The following is a 24,647-nucleotide window of genomic DNA, read 5'->3' as shown; positions in this document are numbered from 1 at the left end:
ATCGACGATGAGCAGTTTATAAGTACTGTACGCTCCCCAGTTACGAACGGTACGAATTGAATCAGCAGCTTTTGGCGCCGGTTTTCCTGCCTTCGACAGCGATGCCGGGCTTCGACAGTGAGACGATCCTTTACGCGGATCCTGGCCGATCGAGAGGGATTTTCCTTATGGTTTTCTGGTGAGGGCCAATCGATGAGATCGGTAGGGTGCAACGTGCCAAGGCGCCGTGCCGTCCCTGCCGTGTATGTACTACGGATAAATGCGGAGGCGGGCGTCCGGACCCGAACAGGGATAACATACGATCGCCCGGGGGCCAGAGATAGGATGTATAACTCACCAGCCCAGTGGTAGAAGGTAGATCCGTATGACCAGCGTGTACCATTGCGGCGGTGCTGTCTGTGCTTGAACGGCCGAGGAGCTATATTTGAGGCTGAAATTGTTACATAGGACGCGGCGCCGAAACGCTGGTTGGCTTTCCTTCCTTCCCTTCATATTTACCACCTTTCCCCCCCCCAGCACGCAACGGCCCAAAAATCGTATATACACTGAGGGTATACACACAGAGGAAGGTTCAGGGAGCGTAGACAGTTATAGCATACCCTGGCGATTTTGTATTTGCCCTGAGCAGCGGGCGTAGTTCTTTTTTCGTCACGACCGGTTCGAAATCGAGGCGGAAGTTCCCAAAGTCGATCAGGAAAGAATGTCCTTCCTCGACAACATCATTCTCACGGAGAACAACTACCGGTTAGCGCTCCTCGCAAACCCAGCTTATGCCTTCCCACAACTCGTGGCATCCTGGGTCCTGTTCTTCTTTGCGTGCTATCAGACCGCCCACCACCTCTTTACACCAGCCAACCGATTTTCGCTCGGTCTGCTGGCTCCCAATGCTCCGGTATCAAACATAGAAGAATGGGCGAATCGAGCCACTTCGACACTGCACGCCTGTATGGCGGCTTTCGGCTGCCTTTCCTGGTACCAGAACGATAAGCACCTCCTCAAAGTACCGACCGACTACGCGTTTCTCAACAGCTTCAGGAATGACTTTTACCTTGCTATTACGCTTGGATACTTGTCTTTCGATCTGATGCGTCTGTGCTATTACAAGTGGTTGCAGCCATCCTCGCATGAGGTTTCTTCCGCTCCCATCGGGTCGATGTTGTTCCACCACCTCACCATCATATTAGCGTACACAATCGGCGTACAATATCACTACGGCACCGTGTACATGTGCCTCTTCCTAAACAACGAAATCACCACGCCCTTCTTGAACGCTCGCTTCTTGATGGGTGAGCACAACCTGAAGAAACACTGGGCGTACGGAGCCAATGAAGCCATTTTCGTGATTGGTTTCTTCATCTCGAGGATCGTCGGAAACCTGTTCATCCTGAGACATGTGCAGATGCACCTTCCCACGTACTACGCGTACCTGATCCAAAATGGATTGCCAACCGGAATGTACTACCTGCTCCCGGTCCTTGCGTACGCGCATTGCGGATTGCAGGTCTACTGGTTCGGGCTGTTGTTGCGAATGGCATTCCGGAAGATGAAGAACGGCCAGCCGACGGGAGTTCCCATGGTTTCACCGGCGGAGTTTGCGAAAACCGCTGCGCCAAGTGCGCCAGCGCTCGAATCCAAGGCGGCGAAAGTGTTGGGAGTAGAGACGCATATCGTGACAGAGAAATCCTTGCGGGTTGGAATCGCGCACGACAAGGCGGCGGTGGTGCTGGGGTTACAGCAGTCCCCACCATCATCGCAAGTCAACAGACGGAAGCGGTCACCTATAGCCTCATGAGTCGGCATCGTGTGATAATTGACCGATCGATTGTTTAAAGCGTTTAGGCTACGAGATTTAGCGCCCCGAGGGCATGCCTCTTTTTCGGCTGGTGCTTGTGTTTCGGAGGATCGGGGCTCCAAGTTTTACATAGGCATTTCACCTGTATATACGTATATATCCTTACTTTTACATCATACTTCTTACTCGTCTGGACTTGTGCTGTTTGCTGCACGCCTAAACCGGACGGGGAAGTCACGGTTACTACTGCCCGGTTCCCGGCGGGTGCGGCGTGTTTCAAGATCCGCGGTGAGTCACGGAACCGGTTCCATTTCATCACGTCCGCCGGAAGTCAATTTCAACTTGCAAGGCTTGGCATTGTGGAGGTCTACAAGAATACACTAACAGCGAAGGTCCTTCGGGAAGGGAGCGCTTCACGCAACATTGATTGCATACAAGGCAACGACCTGCTACGCAACAACAGTTACCATAATGTCCAGATATCAGGCACTGCCATTCCATCACGAGCGGGCGACTATCCCGGGCGAGGAAGAATTCGAGGAGGAAGACATTTCTGGCATCCCACCCCCAGAATTCGAGGAGACAGAAGTGTTGTTCGCTGCACCTCATGACGAAGACGTAGAAGCACACGAGGGGAGGGAGGACGAAGAAGCCAATGAGCAGCCCCACCATGTGGCTCCTGCCGCCGAGCTCGCGGCGTTCGAACACGGTGGTGTCCATCCCTCGTCCACCGGAAGCAGCAGCAGAAGTCGAAGCCCATTCTCCCCCGCAGTCAACGACGGTGTCTTCAGCAATCTCTTCGCCAAACCCACCACCGACACCACCGACAACATCCCGCGGGTCGTCAAAGAATTCGAACAACTCGAGCCCCCAACGTACACGGAAACAATAGCGGACCAACCCGCGCCCGCGTACGGCGAGACGACCGTCGTGATGGCGGCGACGTCTATCAGCGAGGATGGGGAGTTCCTGATTGAGGGGATGCCTGTCGGGGATGGGTTCACGTTTTTTGTCAACTTTTTGATTGCGGCGGCGTTTGATTTTGTGGGGTTTTTGGTTACGGCGATGCTGGCTACGTCGCATGCTGCACGCGCTGGTATGTTCTTCCTGTCAATGAATCGCTTCAAGTTTCCTAAGGCTTCTTTCGAAACATTGACACATCCAATTTATCCTCCAGGTGCACGAGTCGGCCTCGGATTAACACTGTTCCGCTACGCAGCAATGATCTCCGGCCGCCTCGCCGACGAGGAAGCAAGCAAAGGCTACGACCCTTACGACCCATCCAACCCGGACCAGGACGACGTTCCGCAAGGGATCTGGTTACCCACGTTTCTGTCGGTGCTGGGCACGATCATTGCCATGGTACGTTTTCTGCTCCCGACATAAAATGTTTTCTAGAGCGGGCCTGACATTCCCTCCGGCGATTATACTCATCCCGCTTCTCTCCTTCCAGCGTGGATTGGCTGATTACATATACGCTAAACGCATGGAGACCGTGTTTCGGGCTTCTTCCGAGCCCGTTCCAGTGTAAACGAAACCGATCCTCGGTCTCAGTGATCCACACCCCCCCCGCGCTTTGCATATCCCCTCGCAACGTCTTGTACATATCTCAGTTCCCGGTTTTGACAACTAGCCCCTTTTTAGTCCACAGGTAGACCTCGTTGACAGTATATATCATCCCATTCGATGCCCCAGCGGGCGTTTTCAGCGTCGCAATCCGGCGTTGTCTATGAATCTGTACAAATAGTTCCTCATGGAAATTAGAAAAACGGGATCTCAATTGATCACAGGTTCGAAGAAGTGCCGTCTCATTCGGCTGTACTGTATAGATCAAGGCTGTCAAAATCCCGTCAAAACTCGAGATATTACCGTACCTCACTTCCATGCATGAGGAGGTGGGAGAAGAGCGCGTGGCATCATTGAGCGCAACACAACGAAAGATATGGTTCAACTCAGCATCATGCAAGAAAGAACATTTGCGCGACATAAGCCAAAGATCGTGTATTATTTGACGAAGGTATTTTGAAAAAGGGCAAAAGCAACAATGGAATACAAAGCCAAAATGCGGAGGAAAATATACAATATGCCTACAAGGCCGAGAGAATCTGACGTACACCGGTTTCCGCGGTGAGAGCGGTCAGAGCTTCCACCAACGACGGCGAGGGCGTGGCGGTAGTGGCGGTGATGCGCACGTGAAGGGAGGTCGTGATTGTTGAGGGAGCGGGCAGCCTTGAGGAGGCACGGTGGAAGATGGTGGTGGACGCCGAGGTAGGGGAGGTGGTATGTCCTCCGGCGTGTTGCGTTTTGAATCAGGAAACGGGTGGGTGCTGTCCCGAAGAGTGACAGAAGGGGAAAAGGGCAGTCGGTGATGTCGCGTTGAAAGCGGTTGGTATCTCTACGTAATCTACTCACGCGAAAAGCTTCTTGACGCCTTCCTTCTGCGCCTGCGAGATCGTCGGCGGGAACCTGACATTCAGCTTGACGATCAGATCCCCCTTCTTGCCCGGCTGCTTCGAGATGGGCATGCCTTCCCCTCTAACGACGATCTCCTCTCCCGGTTTCGCGGGTACGGGACCTTGCGCGCCGGATACCTCGACGGTGCGGCCGTTGAGGACGGGTACTTGCTTCTTGAATCCGGTGAGGGCTTCGACGAGGTCGATTGTGAGGTCTGTGCGGAGATGGTCGCCGTCGCGTTTGAGATTCGGGTGGGGTTTCTCTTCGATGACGAATTCGATGTCTTGGGCGTTTCCGCTGCCTTGGGGGGGTAGTTCGTCGCCTTCTTTTGCGAACTTGATCTTTGTCCCTGCTTTCCATCCCGGTTTGATTTGCACCGCGAGGACCTTTTCCGATGATGTGCCGTCGAGATTCTTGCGGGTGACTTTTAGCTTCTTGGTGGCACCTGCGCTTAGGTCCTCCAGTGAGACAGGGAGTTGACGTTGAACGGAGGAGCTGGCGGAGGGAGTTTGAGCGCCTGCGCGACCTGGTCCACCGCGTGCGCCGGTACCTGGTCCTCCAGCCCCGCGAGAGAAGAAACCGGCAGGAATGCCACCCATTCCTCCGCCCATTCCACCCTCATCGTCATCGAAATCCGATCCCATTCCGCCGCCCATACCGCCGAACGGGCTGGCGCCTCCAAAGAACTGACGGAAGATGTCTTCAGCGTTGGACGGCTGGAACGGTCGGAATCCAGCACCACCGCCGCCTGGTCCGCCCATGTTGAAGCTGAATGTGCGCGCACCACCTGGACCACCTCCTCCTGACGTGAAGCCAGGGAAGCCAGGGAAGCCGCCGGGGAATCCGCCGGCACCGCCGGCTCCTGGGAAACCACCTGGCCCTGCACCACCGGCTCCTGCAGCGCCCTTCAATCCATCTTCCCCGAACTGGTCGTAGATGGTTCGTTTTTGTTTGTCGGATAGGACTTCATAGGCTTCGGAGAGTTCCTTGAACTTCTTGTCGGCTAGCTCCTTGTTGTCTGGGTTACGGTCTGGATGCCACTTTAGCGCGGCTTTCCGGTATGCTTTCTTGATGGCGTCCTCGTCGGCGTCTTTTGCCACACCGAGGATGGAATAGTAGTCTCTGCCCATGGCGTCGGAGTCGGTGTGGGCGCGTTTGTTGGATGTGTTTTCGCTTGAGGGACTGTCACGAGCTCCGTATGTTCGAACTGGCATGGAGGTAGGGTAGGTGAAAGGATGAGTTTTCCGAACGCAAGTTCCAAAAGCAGTTTGTATGAGATGAGTGGTTCGCTAGTGTTCCAAGTGATTGTGGGTGTGCACTAAGAGTGTGGAGACGATCGCACCCCACTCACCTGTTTTATCACACGGCCTGGTTGAGGGAAAAGAAGCGTTCGGGAGGAAGAAAACGAGGAGATGTGGCGATGCGGGGGCAGGTGGAAGGTGGGCTTGCCCGTTGAGGAGTGCCTCAGTGTTTCTTCTGTGGCGGACCAACGCGTCGTCCGGCGTCTGAGAGATTCGAGAAAGTTCTCCCCAACACGCCCGCTGTGATGTCATTGCCCGCACATCCGCAATCGCTTGCCTGTCAAATGGTGCGTTCAGGGGTTCCCCCCGGACATACTGTACGTATATATATATTTGCAGTTCTGAATCGGGCAAGTAGTAAGACACACCGACATGAAGAGCCGAAATAGCAGATGGGCAGTGTCGTCTTGCATCGTCATCGGCCTGAGCCCGCATCATCCCCCGTCCGCCGACCGCGTGTGGTTTTCATAGATCTACTGTAGTGTAAAAGGCCACCAGAGTCCCAGTACTAGTGATTGCTGGGCACGATCGATATCAGAGTTCCAATTGATGTTGTGATTGCAACCGTTACGAGAACCAAGAAACATACTGTACTGTATATTGCGCGGTATCGTTTCCGAAAAACTATCTCTTAGATACTCGATGTGAATCGATGAGGACAGCTGTAAGGCTGAACGTAGTCTAGGCTTTTTCGCATCAACGTAATGCATATGCATATGCACCATTCCCTCATTCCGAGCCTGCCCAAGAAAAGTACACAAGCACCGGAACTTCCGACGCAGGAAGAATGAATGGGGTACTACACCCGTTTTGACAAAATACAGATGATATACTTATACTACAATACCAAACGATGATGCAACAAGAAACAAGGCGCCCCTGCCCATAAAGAGCGTTGGGTTTCGTGATTGCTCCTAAGTGAGTGACGCTTCAGGAAGTTGAACCCATTCGTACGAATCAGATGAGCTCAAGCTCGGAGATGGCGGAACGGATGCGACGGACCCTGCCGAGGATCGTGAGACTACGGAAGGGACCCTAAGCTCCGAATGCATTGACGCTGTGAGGATTTCTTCCAGTCGCTGTATCAAAACATGTTAGATCAAATGATGGCAAGTCGGTCAGATTTACACCCATGATACATACGGTTCGGAGGGTCCGATTTTCCTCCTCCAGCCGCTCAATGACGTTTCCCTGATATCCCAACCGTGTCTCCACATCCGTCACATGGTTTATGCTTCTCTCCAGTGCCTCCGCCAATTGTGTGGCGCGAGCCGACAGCTTCTGAAGTTGATCATTCATGGATCGATTCTGCGATTCCAGTTGGGATATATACGCTTCTTGTGGCGTCGGGTCGGGAATGGACGGTATCGGGACGGGTGTTTCAGGGGGTTCATTGAAGAGTATGCCGTCTGGGTTTGTCGGATCATTTAGAGCTGCGACTCGCAACGCTTCATCGAAATCGGCTTGGGCAGATCGTGACGAGTTGGGGAGACGCCGTACGTATAGCCAAGAAAGGGCGCTCAGAGCGGCGGCAACGACAGAGATGTCAACCCAGGGGTTGGCCAAAAACTCCTTGCTCAGCGCAATAATAGCAAGCAGCGTCCGCTGCAACGCTCGAAGAAGCCCTTCCTTCCCAAAATGAGCGACGGACGAAACCGCCAGCTCTTTGCCATACTGTCCGCCAGCTCGAGCACCACAGGCCAGCATCTCCGACGACGACCCTTTCCCAGCCATCAACCGAGCCAGATCCCCGGCGGTCAACGCCACATAAGCCGCAAGGTCCCCGTGATTGTTGCTCAACGCAGCTCCCGTGGACATGGCCCGCAGATACGCGGCTCTTTGAGCAGCTGACGGGAGAGCGGCGTATCCGATACTTGAAAACGCCGACCGTCCAGCGATACTGGAGGCGCCTCCTGTCGATGTAAAGTCATGGTGTTTCCGGATAATCGCGGACGCTAGCGCTCGTAGGATTTTGTGGTGGGCGTGGAAGAGGCGCCATGTTGGGGTGGCTTCGAAAACGGACGGTTGGGACGCTGCTCTTCCGCCGGCTTGAGTGAGGTTGGCGGCCATGTTTGGGGGTTCTTTTGTGCTTTTTTTCTCCCTTCGGTTCTTGGCTGGTTTACACTGCGGCGTTGAGTTTGAAAAGACTGAAGAGGTGGCAAGCGGAGTAGCAGCGGAGTGGGCACAGAAGTTACGTACGTGTGTAGGAAGGGTTGGAAGGCCGGGGCGTGCGTTGCGGAGAGGAAGTTCGCTGAACGGCGGCGATATGGACAGATATCCACAGTTGATTTCATATACTAGACAGCAGCAACACATGCCAGAGGGGGCGGAAGGGCACACATGGCTGCTTGCTAGGAGGGTCCTGTCAACCCAACGCGTCGGTCCGGCCCCCCAGCCAATCACGTTCGGTTACCGTGACGTATCCGCGTTGCTCCTTCTGTCACGTCCCCATGTCCTGTGATGGCACCATATCTACGAGATTGGAGGGGAATAATCTTCGGACACACGGCTCCAAAAGATACGCCTTACGTGTACAGTACAAGGTGGAGATTCTATTCAAACGCTACATTGGATGAAGATCCTCGCCTGTCTACAAACTACGATGATTTTCTTGCAACGGTCAAACTCGACGGGGAAAAATGCTTGGACGTTCCGAGATTCGATACTCTCTGTGAAAAGCGAAGTATCATCGGTATATTACATGGTGGGGAGTTTGCGGCATCGCATCAGGATGTCTTCGAGTCGGACTGGGACGGACGCCTGGGGAGGTGCAGTCGCATCATCCATCGGGACGTCCAGACCATTTGTCGACGAGTCTGCAGCCAGCGTGTCTGGACCGGGCTGTGTAGTTGCCTCTGGAATCGAGTGGGCGGCGTCCAGAAAGATGCTGCTGTAGATCGAAGCCATGAGAACACGAAGCTCCTTCGTGTCCATTTTTCCTTTGTTGAGGTCTTCAAGTTCCACGCCCCAAAGCAACTGCTGTAAGCCTGCGGGTCTGTTCTCGGCAGTGAGGATCAAACGCTCTACTTCCGGGGCCCGCCGGTCGAACGCTTCTTTAGACAGTGTTTCGGGCAAAAGAGAGGATGCATTCCCGTTGATACTAAAGGTTTGACGTATCACCTGATACGATACCAAAAGTCAGCGCCCGACGTATGCTGTTGTCGAGCGATCATTTCTCTTACCCTCAAACCGCCCTCGAACGCCACTTGCCAGAGCTTATCTGGCCACAGCAGAACCTCTTCCACCTTTGTGAACTTTTTACAGAGGCTCCGGAGTCCGTCAATATCATTGAGTTCCACACAGAGCTTTATCATGAAGAGTGTGTACTTGTGAATCGACATGAAATGCTTTCCCGGTCTGCAATCGAATGGGAAGTAAGGATATTGCGTCTTGAAGGCCTCGTCTCGACGCTCATATTCCTGTACCTCTCGAATTCCGGCTTCCAAAAATGTACGAATTTCCGCTGCTTATCGTCCAGGCGAAACAGGTTACTCAAGATGTCTTTCGCTCTGGCAGGGTTTCTGTGTACACGGTACTGTATCCATGCCATCTATGTACCAAGCTGTCCAGTCAGAGCCAGCGGCGCCTACCGGCGAAGGCGGAAAGGAGAAGACCTACCCGGAAGACTGGCTTGTGTTGATAGGCATTCAACGGCCTCAGTCGATCCAATGCTTCGTAAATTCTGTCAATTGCCATTAAACGGGCAGCCCCTGCTTCATCGTCTCCATTCACATATCGTTCGTCAGATGGTATCGTCCGTTGGAGCTGTGGGAAGCGAGGGTATACGTCGGCCCAGATCTTTGAAATGGCCGCCAGAGCCGCCTGTGGCTCAATGCGCCGCGCAAAGAGGGTCTTGCAAAGGTATCCCAACAGCTTCACCACCGGATCCAAGATGTTCTCCTGGTCTTTCGTTGTCCAGTCCCTTGGAACGAGCCTCATGGATCTCAGATACAAGCCGATGACGTCTTTTGGCGGTCTCCGCTGTTTTGCGTACAGAGTTGCCAACATGAAAGGGAACTTCCAGTCGGTGGTGTCCATGCGCTGAACTTTGCGGAAGCAGTATGCCGCCAGACCAGTCATTGCCGCCACAGTGCCCTCGAGAATATCCGCTTCTTCGGCTTCATCGACGGGGCCTGTTCCATTGGGTTCTTGCTGTGGCTCTTCCGCTCGCTCGCTTCCTGCGCACCGTCGAAACCAAAGTTCCCGAATCTTTTGAGCCTTTGAGTACGCTGCCACTCCATGCATTGGCTTGGAAGCAATGCCATAGCAGAGAAATCCCAGGTCGCTCCACAATGTGACAACGGTATGGTTGTTCGGTGCCTCATCGACTAGACGGTATGCCTGAACAAAGCAATGGAAGGCTCTTCTTTGCCATTCCAGAATCCCGTCCGAGGCATCTACAATCAATGCAGCGCTTCCCGCAAGGTGCTCGTTGATCAATGCAGAGTAGCAAATACCGAGAAGCAACCAGCTCTCAAACCGATGCGGGTTCATGTACAGATCGAACAGGAAGTGTGGGGCGACAGTGTCTTTGAGAATGGAAATTGAGCGATGAGTGTCGGTATAACTTTGCGCCCGAGAACGATATTGTGTTAGGGCCAACTTCGCTTGCAGGAAGAAGATGTTGAAGTGTACGTGAGATACTTTAGAGCGCTCTTCAGATGTGAAAGCCGGGATCGTATCACTTCGAATCCTTCCTGGTGCGAACTGGGCGATATCGATCGGCTCCTCGAGGAGGCGATCGATATATTCGCGATTGAGGAAAACGCGGGCGTTTTTCCACGGCGGGGAGGGGAAGACTTTCGCGACCTTGTCTAAGCATTCCTTCAAGTCGCCTGTGATCCCGCGGCTGTTTCGCACGTTGAGTTTCTGGAGCATGGTATCTGCAATCGCATCAAAGACGTTGGAAGCAGCGGCCTCATCGAACGGACGCGGCGCTGCCGAGTGTTCTGTGAGAATTGCCCCATGGTCGAACTTGATACCATAGAGGCAGTAGTAACATTGCTGCAATTCCGCACGTAATGCTTCGTCGTTTGTTGTCGCCCGGTTCCGAAGAATGGTTTGCAAGAGCAGACCATCATCTGCACCACACATTGATCGTCTTCCCAATTCGGTATGTGCGACACTCAACAGGTCTCCGTTGAACTCGGTACCTCTATTCTCTTCATGTGCGGTTTCCGATACAGCAGACACTTCTGTGTTTTCTGACCCGTTGACCGTGTGGCGGCCATTCGGAACCGGCGAGTTGTGCCTTGTAGTGCTTTTTCGGCTCTCATCCCGCTGCAATGAGAATGAGACGTAGTACGCCGCGACCCAGCTTCGTAGGGAAAAGAGCTTCAGTGCAGCGATGCGTCTGGTGATAGTGATGCGTCGAGTCTGACTTGGGATATCCTGATAGTGTTTCAGATATGCGCACGTCATCCGCATGGCGACGAAGATGGCGGACACGAATTGGTCGTAGAGTGTGCCACTCGGGCGTAGACCATGCGGCGGGTATCCTCGCAAGAGCCGAGTCCAATCATTGGTGTCTGCCGAAGAGCTTTGCATAAAGGTGATGCAGTGATGTAACGATCTAGCCAGCATTTCGAGGCAGTTTTCGAAATCGTCATCCTCTCCAGGGGGATGATACAGACCCTCGAGAAGCATCTGAACCGCCCCAACGAATGAGTGTTGCGCTAGTCCAAGCTTATCGCATGATTCGCGAAAGATCTTCAGCAATTCGAGCCGCTGCTTGAAAGTGTAATCTCGAATCACAACTTCCCGGGCCTTGGACATGATTCGTAGTTCACGCTCATCGATTTCGAAGTCACCTTCCAGTCCTTCGCCTGAGAGACTCTGAAGGAAGACCCTGCTTAGCAGCATTGCAGACCTGGTATAGTCGCCTTCTGCGAAGTGCTTTCGAACGTCCACGATGTGCCGATGCACATCCCATGCGAACGACTTCCGACTTAGGGTATCCAGAGATATAACACCGTCTAGAGGACAATGCGGGATGACGACCTTCCGGACTGGGGCATCCACGCGCGGGTGGGCGTGGAGCAGCTTCTCGCGGCAGTCGGCATAGCTTTTGAAGGCCTGAGAGTGGTCTCCGGAACCTTCGTTGATCCGGCCGTGCACCCAGAGGTAACGGAGGTTTGCAGCCAGTCCAATGCTCTCACCGCCACTTTCCAAAATCTCATGCAATGAGTCCAAAATCTTTCGCAGTGCGAGCGGCACAGAAATGCCGTGAATTGGGTTCGAAACTGAGTCATCTCCGTCCATGGGCAGAAGGTCTTCTTCATTGTCTGCGAATCGCTCGACTGATGTGGTACTACCGTCCAGCCACTGAGAGCATAGTATTTCGCAGCTAAGCAGGATGATTTCGAAAACCCTACGCCGTCGGTCCTCGATCTCCCAGTCAGGAGCTTTGGTTGAGCCAAGATTTGGTGCGACCTTGTCAGCGGTTTCGGTTAGACCAAAAACTGGTGCATCTTCAGACCTAAGGAAAGTGTTCCAAGCATCATGCTTTTGGAGTATGACCAGCATAACACCGATGATGCTTTGCAAGGCAGGTGACCGCAAAGGCTGAGGATCTTTCTCGAGGGCGTCGCCGTCGCAAAGTTCCGAAAGCAAGTGCAGAACAAATCGGGCAATGACATCTAGAATACCGGAGTTCTTCGAAGTCGACATTTCAATAAAGTTCGCCACATCTTGACGTGTCTGCTCATCAGAAGAGTGGCTGTGGGGGCCGCGCATCGGCAGGCTCCGTGGTAGGTCTCGTTTCCCTTTCGATCTGCGGTTGACATCGTTCGGTACGGGGGCAGCCAACATCCTTGCGCAGAACTCTGACAGATAGACTTCCATATCCAAGAACATTTGGGCTTTTCCAAGTGCTACGGAGGGCATGCAGCACCTCACCGAGCATCCATTCGGGAGGCATCGATCGATGAGTGCTTCCAAGTCGACGTCAACCGTAGTCTTCTGTTGCTGTTCTTGCTCTAACCGGTGCCGAACCCGCTTTGAGACACGCCTGGAATCATCGGCCTCGGGTAACTGACGTTTCTTCTCGTTGTCGGGTTGGATGGGGTCACCCATCCCGTCGTCAGCTACGTCTGGTTCGGCGTACTCCATTACAGCATCAGCTCCTTCGTCTACACCATTTGCCGGGTGAGTGCCATTCTGCGAGTTTGGTATTTCAGTTGACGGCCCCTTCACCATATAATCGTATTCGAAGCGCAATTGCCGGAGCTGCCATCCATCTTGACTGTTTGGGGTTCTATCTGATGAGCCAATCAAGCCACCGTAGACGTCTATGAGCTCGTTCCCGAGGGATTCCCAGGTGAGATCCTTCACATGTAGGGTACGAGGAGCCTGTGAATAATTGGCACTGCCCGACGGCACAGGGTTCCTGGATTGCAGCATGCTATCGGCTTGTTGTGGAACTCCCGTTTGGTATTCCACTATGTCCTCCATACTCACTTCATCTGCCTGGAGACTACAGGGAGACTGTGTTAGAAAGCGCGTTATACACGCCAGAGTGCGGTCAAAGCCGGTACCTGATCAGTGAGAACCCTTTCGCATAGTCCGCCACAATGTGACGTTTCAGCACATTGCCCCTCTCCCAAGCAGGATCGTTCTTCAAAGCTTTCTTGATGTAGTCCAAGCATGTTGCGAGCTCTCCCATTTCATATAGCGCCTAGAGTAAGCGGCGTCAGACCGTGTTGGGCAGGATGCCAGGGGCCGGAACGAACTCACGTCGACAACGCCCTCGTAACATTGTGTTTTCAATGCCCTGATTTCGGTGCGTTGGAGTCCGTCGTAATATGCCGCACATGCGGCATCCCAGCGGCGAAGTCTCATAGCTGTTCTTCCCAGCTTACACCAGAGGGCAGCGTCCGACGCATCTACCAAGGTGGCCTGCTCCAGTGATCAGTACCCGACCCGAAACAGGTCTCTACCGTCGCATCCGTACCTTCTGGTAGTGCTGATGAGCAGCGGCCCACTCTCCTTGAAGTTCCAACAGGCCTCCATAATTGAGGTGGACCACATATTGAAGCGCATGTAATCGTGAGCTATGGGCCCCTTTCGAGGCAGCTGGCAATCTCTCCCGCAAGACGTCTCTGGCAAGGATATCCTCGAGCGCTGCTTGAGCTTCGGCTCTGCGTTTGTTCTGGAGCAGAAGAAGAGCCCTGTTGTAGACGTCGAGAGCTCGCTCGATCTTGTTCCGAAAGCAGGAAGTCACTAAGCTGTTTCACAGTTGGCATTACGGACCGGTAGCACCAAGTTGCTATACCTTCACTTCTTTTGGGATATCTCTCTCAACTACGACATCCGGGTTGATTACGGTGAAGGATATCTGCAATATGTTGCAGGCTCAGTCCAGAGGAAGATGGTAAGACGTGACGGCGGAGCCTACCATATTGCCGCTCTACAGGATGTCACGGTCCTAGCCAAAAGTGAAGATGGGAGCCGAAGTATCTACTGTACAAAACTACATGCCATAGTGAGCTTCTACGGCGTCCCTAGAGACCTCAACATTCAACACTCAACAGCGGAAATGCGAATGGGAAAGTGAGAGAAGTGAGGAGACTCTGCGCAGGCAGGCCTGAGGCACGCGTTTCCGAATCCCTTCGAAGCTGCAACTCTCCGGACTGCTTGCAGCGCGGTTCAACGTACCCAAAAAAGCACACAAGTGATAACCCATCATGGCGAAGAAGGAAAGAGTAGCCCAGAAGGCGGCCTCTGAGGCGGAGAAGAAGTCCAAGGTATGCGGAGAATCGGTGTACTCACACCTTGAGGCGGGACTATCATAAACACGGAGGGGTCAAATTAGGCTGCACAACAGAAAGAGGAGCAAGAGAGTGCCAAGTGGAGCGATGGCGCAAAAGGCAATAAGAAAAAGGAGCTCGAAGAGCAGAAGAAGGTGGGTTGACGTATGCAGTGGTTACCTTCTTTCCCCGTTCCTGGTTCGCCGTCCTTTCACGAGCTAACTTACTCTGTTTGCAGCAAGAGTTGTTAGAGAAGAAGAAAGAACGGTGGGCATTTTGTATTCGGGTTCGTCATAGCACGGCATTGAAGGCTCATTTGAGATCATTCCGTAACAGAGAAGCAATGCTTGCAGCGGAGGAGAAAGAGCTCAATGCAATAGCCGCCAAAGGTGCCGCTTTGAAGGGCAGCGCAAAGAAAGCAGCGCAACGGACCGAGAGACACGAAGCGTTTGCAGCGGATGCACGAGCTGACATCCCCGAGTTCGCCGCGTCCGGTATCGATGCGGCCTTGGACTTGTTAGATTTAACGACGGGAGTGGGCACGGCACCGAAGAGCTCGGACAAGATGGAGAGACATCCTGAGAAGAGAATGAAGAGTGCCTGGGCGGCCTTCGAAGAGCGAGAGATGCCTTTGCTCAAAGAGGAGCAGCCAAATCTCCGTCTAACGCAATACAAGCAGCTTCTGCAAAAGCGGTGGAAGAAGTCCCCCGAGAACCCCATGGCAAGTGGACCGATATCTCAATTTACGCCGCGTATCCTGCCACCTAATTCCTTCTCGGTCGGAATAGAATCAACAAACTGTGGCCTACGACACCACCCGACAGGAGGAGCGAGAGCTCGTCGAGAGCCGCCGCGAAGAGGCTTTGGCGAAGCTCCGGGTCAAGTAGATATAGACGACATCAATGGTATCACCATTCACATTCGGTATCATGAGGAGGATAGACCACAGTGGCAACCCAAACATCGGTGCTCAGCGGCGTACAAGGAGACCGGACGGCCAGTATTATTGAATGAATACATTGAAATCATGTGACTCCACAGAATCTGCTCTCCAGCTACGCTCGGCGTTTTCCTGAATGCTCATTGTTTGCAGACCATCCACAAGGGCTGATACTGTCGTCTCCTCGTCATCGATACCAGCTTGCGGGTGGTCCATTCCAGGGGGCACATTCTCGTCATCGCTATCTACGGGGATATGGATCACATATTTTCTTCGTCTTACGTGCTCCGCTGGCGGCAGGCTTGGCCGCTGACTTGTCAGTGTGTCCGGCTGTTTAGGTGCATAGGTTTCCTTGCTCCTGCTTACCACTGTACGTACATATTTTGTTCGAGGGATCTGAAGATCCCGAATATGAGGATCTCCTGGATTGGGTTCTGGGGGAATACGGTTTGCATTCGACCGCAAGTGATCGATGTCGTTTATCCTCATGGTCGGAACCAACACTGGGCGCTGCGTGAAGACCTCGACGGTTTGCTGTGTCACGGCAGCGCGGGTCATTCGCATAGGTCTAGCGGCCGGTCTACCGTCTTCCCCATTTCTCAGGCAATCTTCCTCACACGTCGTTGGCTGACTGGGCTCATCAATATCATTCATCTCGTCGTCCGAGTCGTTTCCGGAAGAATCCGAGCTATCCTCGTCCGATACCGCGGTGCGCGGCTCATTCCTCCTCTCTCGTATCCGTGAAATCAGATCGCCCCATACAAGTTCCATGTGGCACAGCGGACAGTCTCCGATCACCGGAAGCAGTTCGGCCTTTGCCGTTTCATCACGGCTTCGATCCAATTCCTGCTCGGTCACTAAGAAATGATCTGCCATACAAAGGAGATGTGCCTGCATCTCGCAATCCTTCCCATGGCAGTCGACATATGAATCGGTCTGTCTGGTGTCGAGAACTTGTCGGCAAAGCGCGCATTCGTCTCTGATAGGAGCTGGCCTGGTGGCTGCAAACTCGCCGCATTAGGCCTGAATTCAAAGACAATACAAGAAGACGTGACGTACCACATGATGGGATGTACGAGATAATATCGACAAGCGATCCAAAGTAGACGCGGATGTGCGGCGGAGGAGCCGTTGGAAGCTTATTGAACGCTGACGCCACCTTCTCCGACGTGAAGTGGATGTTGAGCGGCCAACGCGCCCACTGCTGCAAGTGCAACATATCCGAAAGAACACGCAGCTTAATAGCCAGCAGCTGCTCTGCCCATGATCCTTTATAGACCCCGGGGTACGCCGTGGTAAAATGCCGGGAAAGATTTGGTCGTTGCCAGCCCCACTCAAACTATCCAGCGACGTAACACGTGAGTTGTGGAACACCAGGATTGACAAGCTAGTGCATTCTCTCACCTGAAGAGCCGCATATTTGTTTGGGAAGCCCCACACTACTGCAACCATTTCCCCTGCAGGCCACTTTCAGCGGTGAGAACAACTTCAATAGGACAACGTAGTTGATATATTCAGAAACACGCACATGGCCTCTTCCTCATGGTCTTCTTTGCACCACCCTTGATCTCCCCGTTGTGCTGCCGCAGTCTCCGCAAGGGATTCGGAGTTGACCCTACATAAGTGTGATTGGCGCATTTTGGCTTCTGCGACAGCAGTAGGTAGCACGCGTAGAAATCGGGCGGAAAGTTTGGCGGTCGAGTTCGAGGCGGCTTTGAAGGTTCTTTGGGAGGCATTCCGAAGAGAGATGAGAACGAGAAAGCAAGAGGTTACAAAAGGCGAGTTCCGCGAGTTGCAACGGGCGAATTGCACAAATGTGAAGAAGCGCAAGTTGGCGAAATGCTCAGCGCCGACATACGTTTGGCGGGCTGCGAAACGACGCTTGATCCTCCCTTGATGCTCTTGGCGACGCTTGCTTGACAAACGACGCGAGGAAGCAGGAACTTAGCAATAATCGGATTTCAAGTACAGTACGCAGATATAGAACCTGCTATAGTAGTGCCAGTCAACCTTACGGCATACCCGCTCTCATCGAACGCAAATATCCGACTTCCAGCATGGCTGCACCGAAAGAACTGTCTCGCGCCAAAGCGCACGGTGGCTTCGTCGTGAAGTTTTCCCACCAATCGTCGCTTCTCGGTTGCGAAATGAAATACTCGGTCTTTCTGCCACCGAACTACGCAACCAACTTGAACCACAAGTTCCCCACCCTCTACTTTCTATCGGGCTTGACTTGCACTGAAGACAACTTCATGCAAAAGGCCGGAGGCAAGAACGTGATGGCGGAACTGGGGCTCATCGTGGTTTCGCCGGATACGAGCCCACGTGGACTGGGTATTGAGGGCGAAGACGATAGTTGGGATTTCGGGACAGGCGCTGGATTCTACGTTGATGCGACAGAGGAAAAGTGGAAGAACTACAAGATGTACTCGTACATCACAGAGGAGCTGCCCAAGACCGTGGAGGGACACCTGAGAATCGACACGGCGAAGGTCGGCGTATTTGGGCACTCCATGGGAGGGCATGGAGCGATTGTACTGGGTCTCCGGAATCCGGAGAAGTACAAAAGCATCTCGGCTTTCGCTCCTATTGGTAGGTTCTTCCACGTAGAGACTTTGCAAAACCCGTCGACCTTGTAACCTTGCAAAGATCTGATCATATCCATCTCGTCTGATGAACCCAGCGAATCCGATGAACGTGCCCTGGGGCAAGAAGGCATTTTCGAACTATCTCGGGGCCACCAACACCTCGGCGTGGAGCAAGTACGATTCGACAACGTTGATCGAGTCCTATAACGGACCCAAACGCGACGTTTTAGTTGATCAAGGCACCAGCGACAACTTCCTCGAGGAACAGCTGCAGGTTTTCAAATTGACAAGTGCCGCAGAGACGAATGACAAAGTACAGGTGCAAGTCCGTATGCAGGAAGGATACGATCATAGCTACTTCTTCATCAGCACCTTTGTAGAGGACCATTTGAGGTGGCATGCGGAAAAGTTGAGCAAATGAAGGTTGAGGTCATAGGATAGCATAGGAAAAGGGAGAGCTTCGAAACGTCGGCGTATCTCAATAAGTTGTTAATCTTCATGTTCTAGTCCGTACGTCCAATACGCAAAACTACCGGATGACGTGTGAGACGGACGCGTTCTTTGAGCTGCTTTTCCAATGGAGAGTTTTCCGGCTCCGCACTTCAAGAGCGTGGTCACTGGCTAGTTGAGAGCAGTTTGTGGGAAATATAGCTACGGATTGTCCGCTATCTTTTAACTCCAGGAGCTACACAGGATGGCAACGTCCTTCCCCAACTTATATCAGCTGAAGACAGGTAGCCAACGCCATCGTGCTTCTTTGTCTTTCAACAGTGCATTCAACTGACGTTGTTCATGCTGAAAGCTACCAGTGAGAGCACTTGTTTTATTTGCTCAAAATTCTGCACGAGTGTGCTGGTGGGTAGCCATGGCGCCGTTTGTTGTGATGTCTGGGGGAAGAAATATCCCGACCCTGTAAACTCGTCACTTTTGGTAGACAAACAACAGCGGCGACTGGTTTTATGTTTGCCAAGGGCATATCAAGGACCCCAGGTATGAGGGGTTTGAGAAGGCATTTTCCAGAAGACCTCATCCCTAACGTTTGGCCTTCTCGGTAGCTTCTGTAAAGTGGCGCCTACGCCAATAGCATATACAACTGCTCCTGCTGCGAAAGCTCCAGGAAAACCAGCAGCAGCCACGGCCAAACCTCCGCCAAAGGCAGCGGAGAAAGTACCACCGAAAGAGAAGGAGGACCTGAATAAGCCTGATGAGAAAGTACCGGGCGGATGGTTGTCATCTATTGCTCAAACCATTGGATTGAGTTCGGAAGACCTCACAAAGCCCGCACAGCCATCGGAAAAGCCTGCAGCTGAGGCGGCCCCAGCAACATCAGCAGCGGCTCCCGCCCTGCCTCCGCCGCCAAAACAATACATCCTGTCTGGGAATATTTTCTGTGAGTATCCCGTGCTCCTTGTGAGATGGACTCGCCAACGTCCTGATGTACGACCTTTTCACTGGTGCTCAGACTTAAGGGAACAACAGCAACGAAAAAGAGCGCAACAGCGCTCCGCCGCTACCGTATCATCGCAGCTGCCATCGGTGCCGAGGAGCGCGATGGCGTTACCGTTGTGATATGAGCAATGTCAAACGGGTCGATTCATGATATCAGACATGGGGTAGATTGGAACATCGTGAACTATACTAGACCCAGACACGTCTACTCTAGTCCGTCAAAGCTTCCGTCGCCATAGATTCTACGTACAACGCCCTCCCATCCCTCGTCCGGCGAATCGAATCCTCTGGCATGCTTTATACTCTTTACGCCGCCTTCAAAATCCCAGAGGAGTATGTACCCTAGTAATCGATTTTCAAGAGATTCCCATTCCCGCCTCCAATCCTTTCGCGCTAGGTAGCTATCCAAAAAGCGATGCAGCAAGTGAGGTTGGCACCGCAACGTTGTCGCGTATAGGATGGCAATGTCCCACATCGGGTCGGCCGTGTCGTCTACGCAATGCAGCGAATCGCCAAAATCGATCAACTGTGTGGGCATCCATGTGGCTATATCCAGTCCGTTCCATCGGCCGATGATATTGCCGGGAGTGAGGTCGCCGTGCAATAACGTGACGGCTGGTACGCTGGCCATGGCTTCGATTTCGCAGCTGAGAGCAGTGCCGATGAACTCGTTGAGGCGACGCAATAAGACGGGCGGCACATGGCCCCAGCGTGCGTGCTCGGCTTCCGCCCGTTCAATCCTCCCTTGAAGAAACGGGCTCCATAAACGTACATCGGTCAGATCTGATGCTCGTGGTGTCTGATGGAGCGCCCGGACATGCGCTGCGATGCTATCCACGCAAGCGGTCCAATGAATGTCAGTGAAGTACGCACAGACATCGCCCATCGAGAGCGTTTCCAAAGCGCCATCGTTGGACTGGACGGTGTATGGCCATGACCAGGCGTCGAACTTTCTGGGATGTAAATCAGCCAGGGTTCCACTGGCGAGGAGTGCAGGAAAAAAGGAATGGCCTTTGGTAGTATGCGCTGAAAGTCTCGATAGAGCTGATGCCTCCGAGTGGAACGATGCTTTCCCGCCCCCTAGATGCGAGTAGAACTTTACAATATGGTTGCTCTCTGCATGGAAATACACCTGCGTTGCATACGATTGAGCTGCAAACTCGCCAATCACGTTGCAACACAAGAACACGCTTACCGGATTTATACCAGTGCTTAGAGGTATTACGTCCTTCAAAAGGACAGTTGAGCTCGTGGGAAACTTGGAAGCCCATATCATGTTGATCCGCTCTATCCATTTATCGGCATCCGAGTCGAATCCCTCATGAAAGTCGCTACGCGTACTGTAGCCTTCCGATAGAATGATGGGATCGGTACTCGGTCCATGAGTTGTGAACGTTGATGCAAACTCCGGGTGTGAAACCATAATCGCATCTCGAAATCGTTGGTATTTCTGCAGCATCAATAAGCAGATCGATCACCCTCCAGTGGAACCAAGTCTAACCTCACCTCCCGAAGTTTGGGTTTCCCCGAATCAGCCATCTCCGAAACAACGCCGCTCAGATTCCATCTGCTCGCCCAGTTCTGGGTTACGGCAATGTTGCACGGGTCAATGTTGAGCACCAGGTGCCACCATCCAGCAGGGACAAATATGATTTCTCCAGGCTCCTGGATGACTTCGATGGGTTTCATATGACTCGGTAGGTAGGGATAAACCTCTAGATACCATTCCAGGCTAGACATCCCTTCCTCATCGTCGTCCACGCCTGGAGGTGTGACCTCTGGCGGATAGAGCGCCCAGCGCTTCCGTCCCGATATCAAGGCATTCCACGCCGAAGTGCCCAAGGGATCTACATGCCAGCTTGCTCCTGTGCAACATGTGAGCTCGAGCTTCCATCGAATCTATGTACTTCGAGGCGAATCCCACCTGAACGAGATGGTCCTATCACCAACCACCGGTAATCTGGCCTATCATCCCCTAACACTTGCAGCAGGTCGTCGCTGAACATTGGCGGAACCTGGCGCAAACGCTTATGTCTGAGACACCATATGAGTATCGCATCGACAAGTTAGAACGTGCCACGTACTGCATAGTCTTCCAACATCGAGGAGGCCTTCTCGGCGAAGTCCGAGTCAAAAACGTAAAGCGGAGACTCGTCGTTCTGACGGATCATATAATCGGTGTACGCGCCGAATGACATGTCGACTTTTCGCGGGTTTCCGTACTCATTGCCAACTTTGAAGCGAACGTGTTCGTACTAGCTATATCTTTCAGTCCTACGGAATGGAATAGAGTTTCCAATTACGGCAGTACCTGTTCCAACAGACTCGCCATTGTCCACTTCTTCATGGCCGTCCAGTTTGACTTGACGTATTCAGGTCCGATCAGGAGAGGTATGGATAATGACTCGAACCTGCTCTGGAACTGCTCCGCCGTGAAATCGTGACTAGAACCCCTCTGAATGCCGTTTGACATGGAGGAATTGTTAAAGCCTGAGAGATTCATATGGCATCGGCACCACTTGGCAAAAGAGTAGGGAAACAAGCCCGGGTCTGAAGGTTTGGCTGGTCAACTGGGTGTTCTTCATAGCGTGACACGACTCCATGTCCACTTCCTCACCGGGCGGCGGAATGTTGGAGGCTCCAGTGAGAGCTCGAAAGCGTTTTGCTGCTTCCTCGTCAGCTTCCTCGTCCCTAGGGCAGTAGTATGTTGTTCGCCAGTCTCCCTTGTAACGCAGAGAGCCAAGGTTTGCCCACTTCGCCAAGCATATCCGTCTCCACAGCTGATCGTCCCTGCAATGAACTTGAAAAGCGCGGCAAACTCGAGATAACGTCTCGATTGAATGGGGGCTCAGCAGGGGAAGGATATCCTCGACTATTAGCTCCTCTGGAAGATTGTCGAAGATTCCCAGTTGAACCTTTTGAGGTCGTTGGCATGCGACCCGGAAGGCCTCCCAAGGTGGAGGAGGCCCCGCGGGCGGTGAGTACGTTATAAGTGGTGGAGGAGGTGGTCCCGCCGGTGGGGAGTACAGCCCTTGTTTTCCCGGTTCGATAATGGCCATCTTTTGGCGGATGCACGACGGGCGAGTGATGGGATTGCGGACGCCCTTTTGCTAGTATTACAGTATTCTCGCGAAAAACGACTTCGCGAAAGCGTTTGAACGCGCTTTGAATCTCTGATGCACCAGCCACCCCACCCCACGACCGCCAAGACTGGTAACTGAACATGAACCACCCAATCTGTTCACTGGCTCATCAGAGTTGTGCTGATTTTGATGGAAGATCGTGAAGGGCATGTGAATATTACGCAAATAGCTCGTATATGGATATCTTCATGCGTCAACGCATTGTTCTACTTAATTCTACGTGCTTTACGATGGTATCTATCTATCTTCCTACATCGGCAGGCGCGGCTTGGACGGTACGACCTAACGGATGCGCGCAGCACGGGCCTGGTAGCCGCCCTGCTTGCCCTTGAACTCGGCCCACCACTTGTCCCAGAAGGCCAGCAATTGACCCCTCCACGCAGCCTGGCTTTGAGATCCCGAGAATTCGTCGCAGTGGTAGCCGAAGTGCTGAACGACGACGTTTTTCTTAATGGATTCGCCGGTGCCCTTCAGGACGCTGAGAGTGTGCCACGGGTCGATTTGTCCGTTCGCGAACACGATGTGGTCGGTATGCTTGATGATGTCGGTACCGAAATAGTTCTTGTTGATCTTGTCGGTGTTGGGGCGGTGAGAGTCAACTGCGCGACCAGTGTTAGGGTCGATTACCTTAACCTAATAGAGCGATGTCGAAGGGATCAGAAAAGTCTTCTTAAGATAATGCAAATGTTCAAACTGTGTACGCACCCCCTTGAAGATCTGCTTGCATTGCCATGAGAAGTACGGGTCGGTGAGCAGCTTGGAGTAGGTCGACGGTGCGTAGGGCAGAGAGATTTGCCAGTATCCGAATTCTGTGCAAACTTGCCACAACCAGGACGTGGTCTCGGACATAGTCGGGGGGCCAACGGGCGTGTTGATGGTGCTGTAGGCAGCCTCCATATCACCTCCGAAATACTCCAAGGTAGCATTGCCGACGATGGACGCGAGTGCATGGAGCTTGTCATTGGCCGACAACTTGGAGGAGGTGATGACAGAGTTGTTGCAATAATAGTCAATGGCAAGCTGGTTGTTAACCAAAGAGGACTTGGGTCCGTACTGAATGCTGGACGCAAGGAACGTTGTCGACCAGGACGCAAAGTCAGAGGGGTATTTGACACCAGAAAGGCTGAACAGGGCTTGGAGATCCTTGATCTGCTTCTTGTTGCCCTTCAGAAGGATCTTATCAAGAGCAGCGGTAGCCTGCTTGAGACCAGCCACGCAGGCCTGCGAGCCTCCGATTTGAGGAATACCAACATCGACCTGAAGAACAGAGAGTCCAGTGAGATATATGTGCGCTGGTTCTTTCAGCTAAAAGGGCACAGGACAAAGCCCAAGTGCAACATACCGAGTACGCGTACTCCTGGAAATCCATTTTGGCATACACGGGGCCGGAAGCAGCATGCGCGGCCCAGAACGACTGGGGATACTTCAACCTGGCCCAAGCAGCCAAGTTGGCAGAGTAAGAGCCTCCCCAGGCGACCCACTTGCTTCCAGCCTTGACTGTTACGTTCCCAGCCTTGAAATCCTGGGTCTTCACGAAGTTGTTAGCATCAGCCAATGCCTGCTCGACCGTCAAGAGCCAGAGGTCCTTGGGATCTTGGGAGGGATAGGACTGCCCGTAAAACCTGGTGGGGCGAATGGTTAGATAAAAACAGCGAGACAGTTGAAATCAAGATAGTTACCTATGTTCAAGACCAACAAGCAAACCATTGTACTTGGCGATGAAGTCGTGCTGCAAACCCTGCCTTTCGCTTCCGGGCGTCACCGTCCATTCACCACCAAGATCCAAGACAAGCGGGCCACCAGGTTTGTAGTGGTTGGCGTTCACGACGTAGTACTGTGGGTAGGTTTCGTTGCCCTTCACCTCGCCAAAGTGGTTGACGGTCTGTCGAACGGGACATCCGGGGGGGAAAGTTTGGTTAAACGCGTTCTCAAGACCTCAGCAATCACCTGCTCACCTGGTTGAAGAAGTGCTCAGTGACAACCTCTTGAGCGGAAGCCAAACTACTTGGTTTCGTGTCGAGTTTCAAATGGATGGCACGACTCTTTTCGGCCAGCAGACGGTCCGAAAAGATGTTGGCCTGCACGGACGAGGCCGCGACGGCGAAAAGAAGTGCTGACAATAACTTCATGGTTGGTTGTACTCCCGATTCAAGAGAGGGTCTCCGTCCCCGTAGCCTCCTTTATACGGCCCCCGTCGATTCGCCATGGCGACAACCCTACGTCCTACGTACAT

General features: G+C 53.1%; 11 protein-coding genes across 11 annotated transcripts; 5 read left to right on the top strand and 6 right to left on the bottom strand.

Moving 5' to 3' along the window:
- Positions 1 to 596: 596 nt before the first annotated feature.
- EV422DRAFT_154351 (TLC domain-containing protein) lies at positions 597 to 1,995 on the top strand. Its single transcript, XM_053064908.1, has one exon. It carries the CDS (start codon positions 701 to 703, stop codon positions 1,790 to 1,792), a length of 1,092 nt encoding a protein of 363 aa, XP_052929579.1. The 5' UTR covers positions 597 to 700; the 3' UTR covers positions 1,793 to 1,995.
- A 508-nt stretch (positions 1,996 to 2,503) lies between these two features.
- EV422DRAFT_489847 (uncharacterized protein) lies at positions 2,504 to 3,323 on the top strand (the record flags this gene model as incomplete). Its single annotated transcript, XM_053067453.1, has 3 exons — positions 2,504 to 2,888; positions 2,970 to 3,154; positions 3,246 to 3,323. Coding segments are annotated over 3 exons (648 nt in total), but the record flags the coding sequence as incomplete, so codon positions are not given.
- Positions 3,324 to 3,754: 431 nt separating this feature from the next.
- Positions 3,755 to 5,768, bottom strand: EV422DRAFT_154210 (uncharacterized protein). Its single transcript, XM_053064906.1, has 2 exons — positions 5,594 to 5,768; positions 3,755 to 5,453 (listed from the first exon to the last, which is right to left on the bottom strand). The coding sequence occupies exon 2, from the start codon at positions 5,374 to 5,376 to the stop codon at positions 4,201 to 4,203; it is 1,176 nt and encodes a 391-aa protein (XP_052929577.1). The 5' UTR covers positions 5,377 to 5,453; positions 5,594 to 5,768; the 3' UTR covers positions 3,755 to 4,200.
- A 598-nt stretch (positions 5,769 to 6,366) lies between these two features.
- Positions 6,367 to 8,329, bottom strand: EV422DRAFT_153947 (uncharacterized protein). Its single transcript, XM_053064905.1, has 3 exons — positions 7,747 to 8,329; positions 6,691 to 7,671; positions 6,367 to 6,626 (listed from the first exon to the last, which is right to left on the bottom strand). Exons 1-3 carry the CDS (start codon positions 7,861 to 7,863, stop codon positions 6,462 to 6,464), a joined length of 1,263 nt encoding a protein of 420 aa, XP_052929576.1. The 5' UTR covers positions 7,864 to 8,329; the 3' UTR covers positions 6,367 to 6,461.
- On the bottom strand, positions 8,054 to 14,112 carry EV422DRAFT_153906 (uncharacterized protein). Its single transcript, XM_053064904.1, has 9 exons — positions 13,943 to 14,112; positions 13,820 to 13,882; positions 13,499 to 13,744; positions 13,282 to 13,443; positions 13,083 to 13,222; positions 9,166 to 13,021; positions 8,973 to 9,097; positions 8,730 to 8,904; positions 8,054 to 8,667 (listed from the first exon to the last, which is right to left on the bottom strand). Exons 1-9 carry the CDS (start codon positions 13,943 to 13,945, stop codon positions 8,245 to 8,247), a joined length of 5,193 nt encoding a protein of 1,730 aa, XP_052929575.1. The 5' UTR covers positions 13,946 to 14,112; the 3' UTR covers positions 8,054 to 8,244.
- Positions 14,113 to 14,231: 119 nt separating this feature from the next.
- EV422DRAFT_563906 (uncharacterized protein) lies at positions 14,232 to 15,181 on the top strand (the record flags this gene model as incomplete). Its single annotated transcript, XM_053072135.1, has 5 exons — positions 14,232 to 14,291; positions 14,360 to 14,449; positions 14,533 to 14,561; positions 14,631 to 15,072; positions 15,119 to 15,181. The coding sequence occupies 5 exons, from the start codon at positions 14,232 to 14,234 to the stop codon at positions 15,179 to 15,181; spliced, it is 684 nt and encodes a 227-aa protein (XP_052929574.1).
- Positions 15,182 to 15,960: 779 nt separating this feature from the next.
- On the bottom strand, positions 15,961 to 16,916 carry EV422DRAFT_489322 (uncharacterized protein; the record flags this gene model as incomplete). Its single annotated transcript, XM_053067438.1, has 4 exons — positions 15,961 to 16,211; positions 16,285 to 16,573; positions 16,639 to 16,691; positions 16,763 to 16,916. Coding segments are annotated over 4 exons (747 nt in total), but the record flags the coding sequence as incomplete, so codon positions are not given.
- Positions 16,917 to 17,131: 215 nt separating this feature from the next.
- On the top strand, positions 17,132 to 18,378 carry EV422DRAFT_153792 (putative esterase D). The gene is made up of 2 exons (XM_053064902.1): positions 17,132 to 17,826; positions 17,918 to 18,378. The coding sequence occupies exons 1-2, from the start codon at positions 17,292 to 17,294 to the stop codon at positions 18,241 to 18,243; spliced, it is 861 nt and encodes a 286-aa protein (XP_052929572.1). The 5' UTR covers positions 17,132 to 17,291; the 3' UTR covers positions 18,244 to 18,378.
- A 1-nt stretch (position 18,379) lies between these two features.
- EV422DRAFT_153793 (VPS4-associated protein 1) lies at positions 18,380 to 19,484 on the top strand. Its single transcript, XM_053064903.1, has 5 exons — positions 18,380 to 18,556; positions 18,625 to 18,677; positions 18,757 to 18,812; positions 18,878 to 19,212; positions 19,285 to 19,484. Exons 1-5 carry the CDS (start codon positions 18,517 to 18,519, stop codon positions 19,389 to 19,391), a joined length of 591 nt encoding a protein of 196 aa, XP_052929571.1. The 5' UTR covers positions 18,380 to 18,516; the 3' UTR covers positions 19,392 to 19,484.
- A 129-nt stretch (positions 19,485 to 19,613) lies between these two features.
- EV422DRAFT_600930 (uncharacterized protein) lies at positions 19,614 to 22,766 on the bottom strand (the record flags this gene model as incomplete). The annotated part of the gene is made up of 9 exons (XM_053073691.1): positions 22,026 to 22,766; positions 21,889 to 21,962; positions 21,583 to 21,821; positions 21,356 to 21,526; positions 21,196 to 21,286; positions 20,778 to 21,136; positions 20,467 to 20,721; positions 19,745 to 20,403; positions 19,614 to 19,656 (listed from the first exon to the last, which is right to left on the bottom strand). The coding sequence occupies exons 1-9, from the start codon at positions 22,328 to 22,330 to the stop codon at positions 19,614 to 19,616; spliced, it is 2,196 nt and encodes a 731-aa protein (XP_052929570.1). The 5' UTR covers positions 22,331 to 22,766.
- EV422DRAFT_503422 (peptidase S28) lies at positions 22,697 to 24,543 on the bottom strand (the record flags this gene model as incomplete). Its single annotated transcript, XM_053068339.1, has 5 exons — positions 22,697 to 23,047; positions 23,120 to 23,671; positions 23,757 to 24,036; positions 24,094 to 24,296; positions 24,370 to 24,543. 5 exons carry the CDS (start codon positions 24,541 to 24,543, stop codon positions 22,697 to 22,699), a joined length of 1,560 nt encoding a protein of 519 aa, XP_052929569.1.
- Positions 24,544 to 24,647: the final 104 nt, after the last annotated feature.

Source organism: Fimicolochytrium jonesii, assembly GCF_025526975.1.
Source record: "Fimicolochytrium jonesii strain JEL569 chromosome Unknown EV422scaffold_2, whole genome shotgun sequence".
Lineage (NCBI taxonomy): Eukaryota > Fungi > Chytridiomycota > Chytridiomycetes > Spizellomycetales > Powellomycetaceae > Fimicolochytrium > Fimicolochytrium jonesii.
This window is presented reverse-complemented; position numbering and strand designations above follow the sequence as displayed.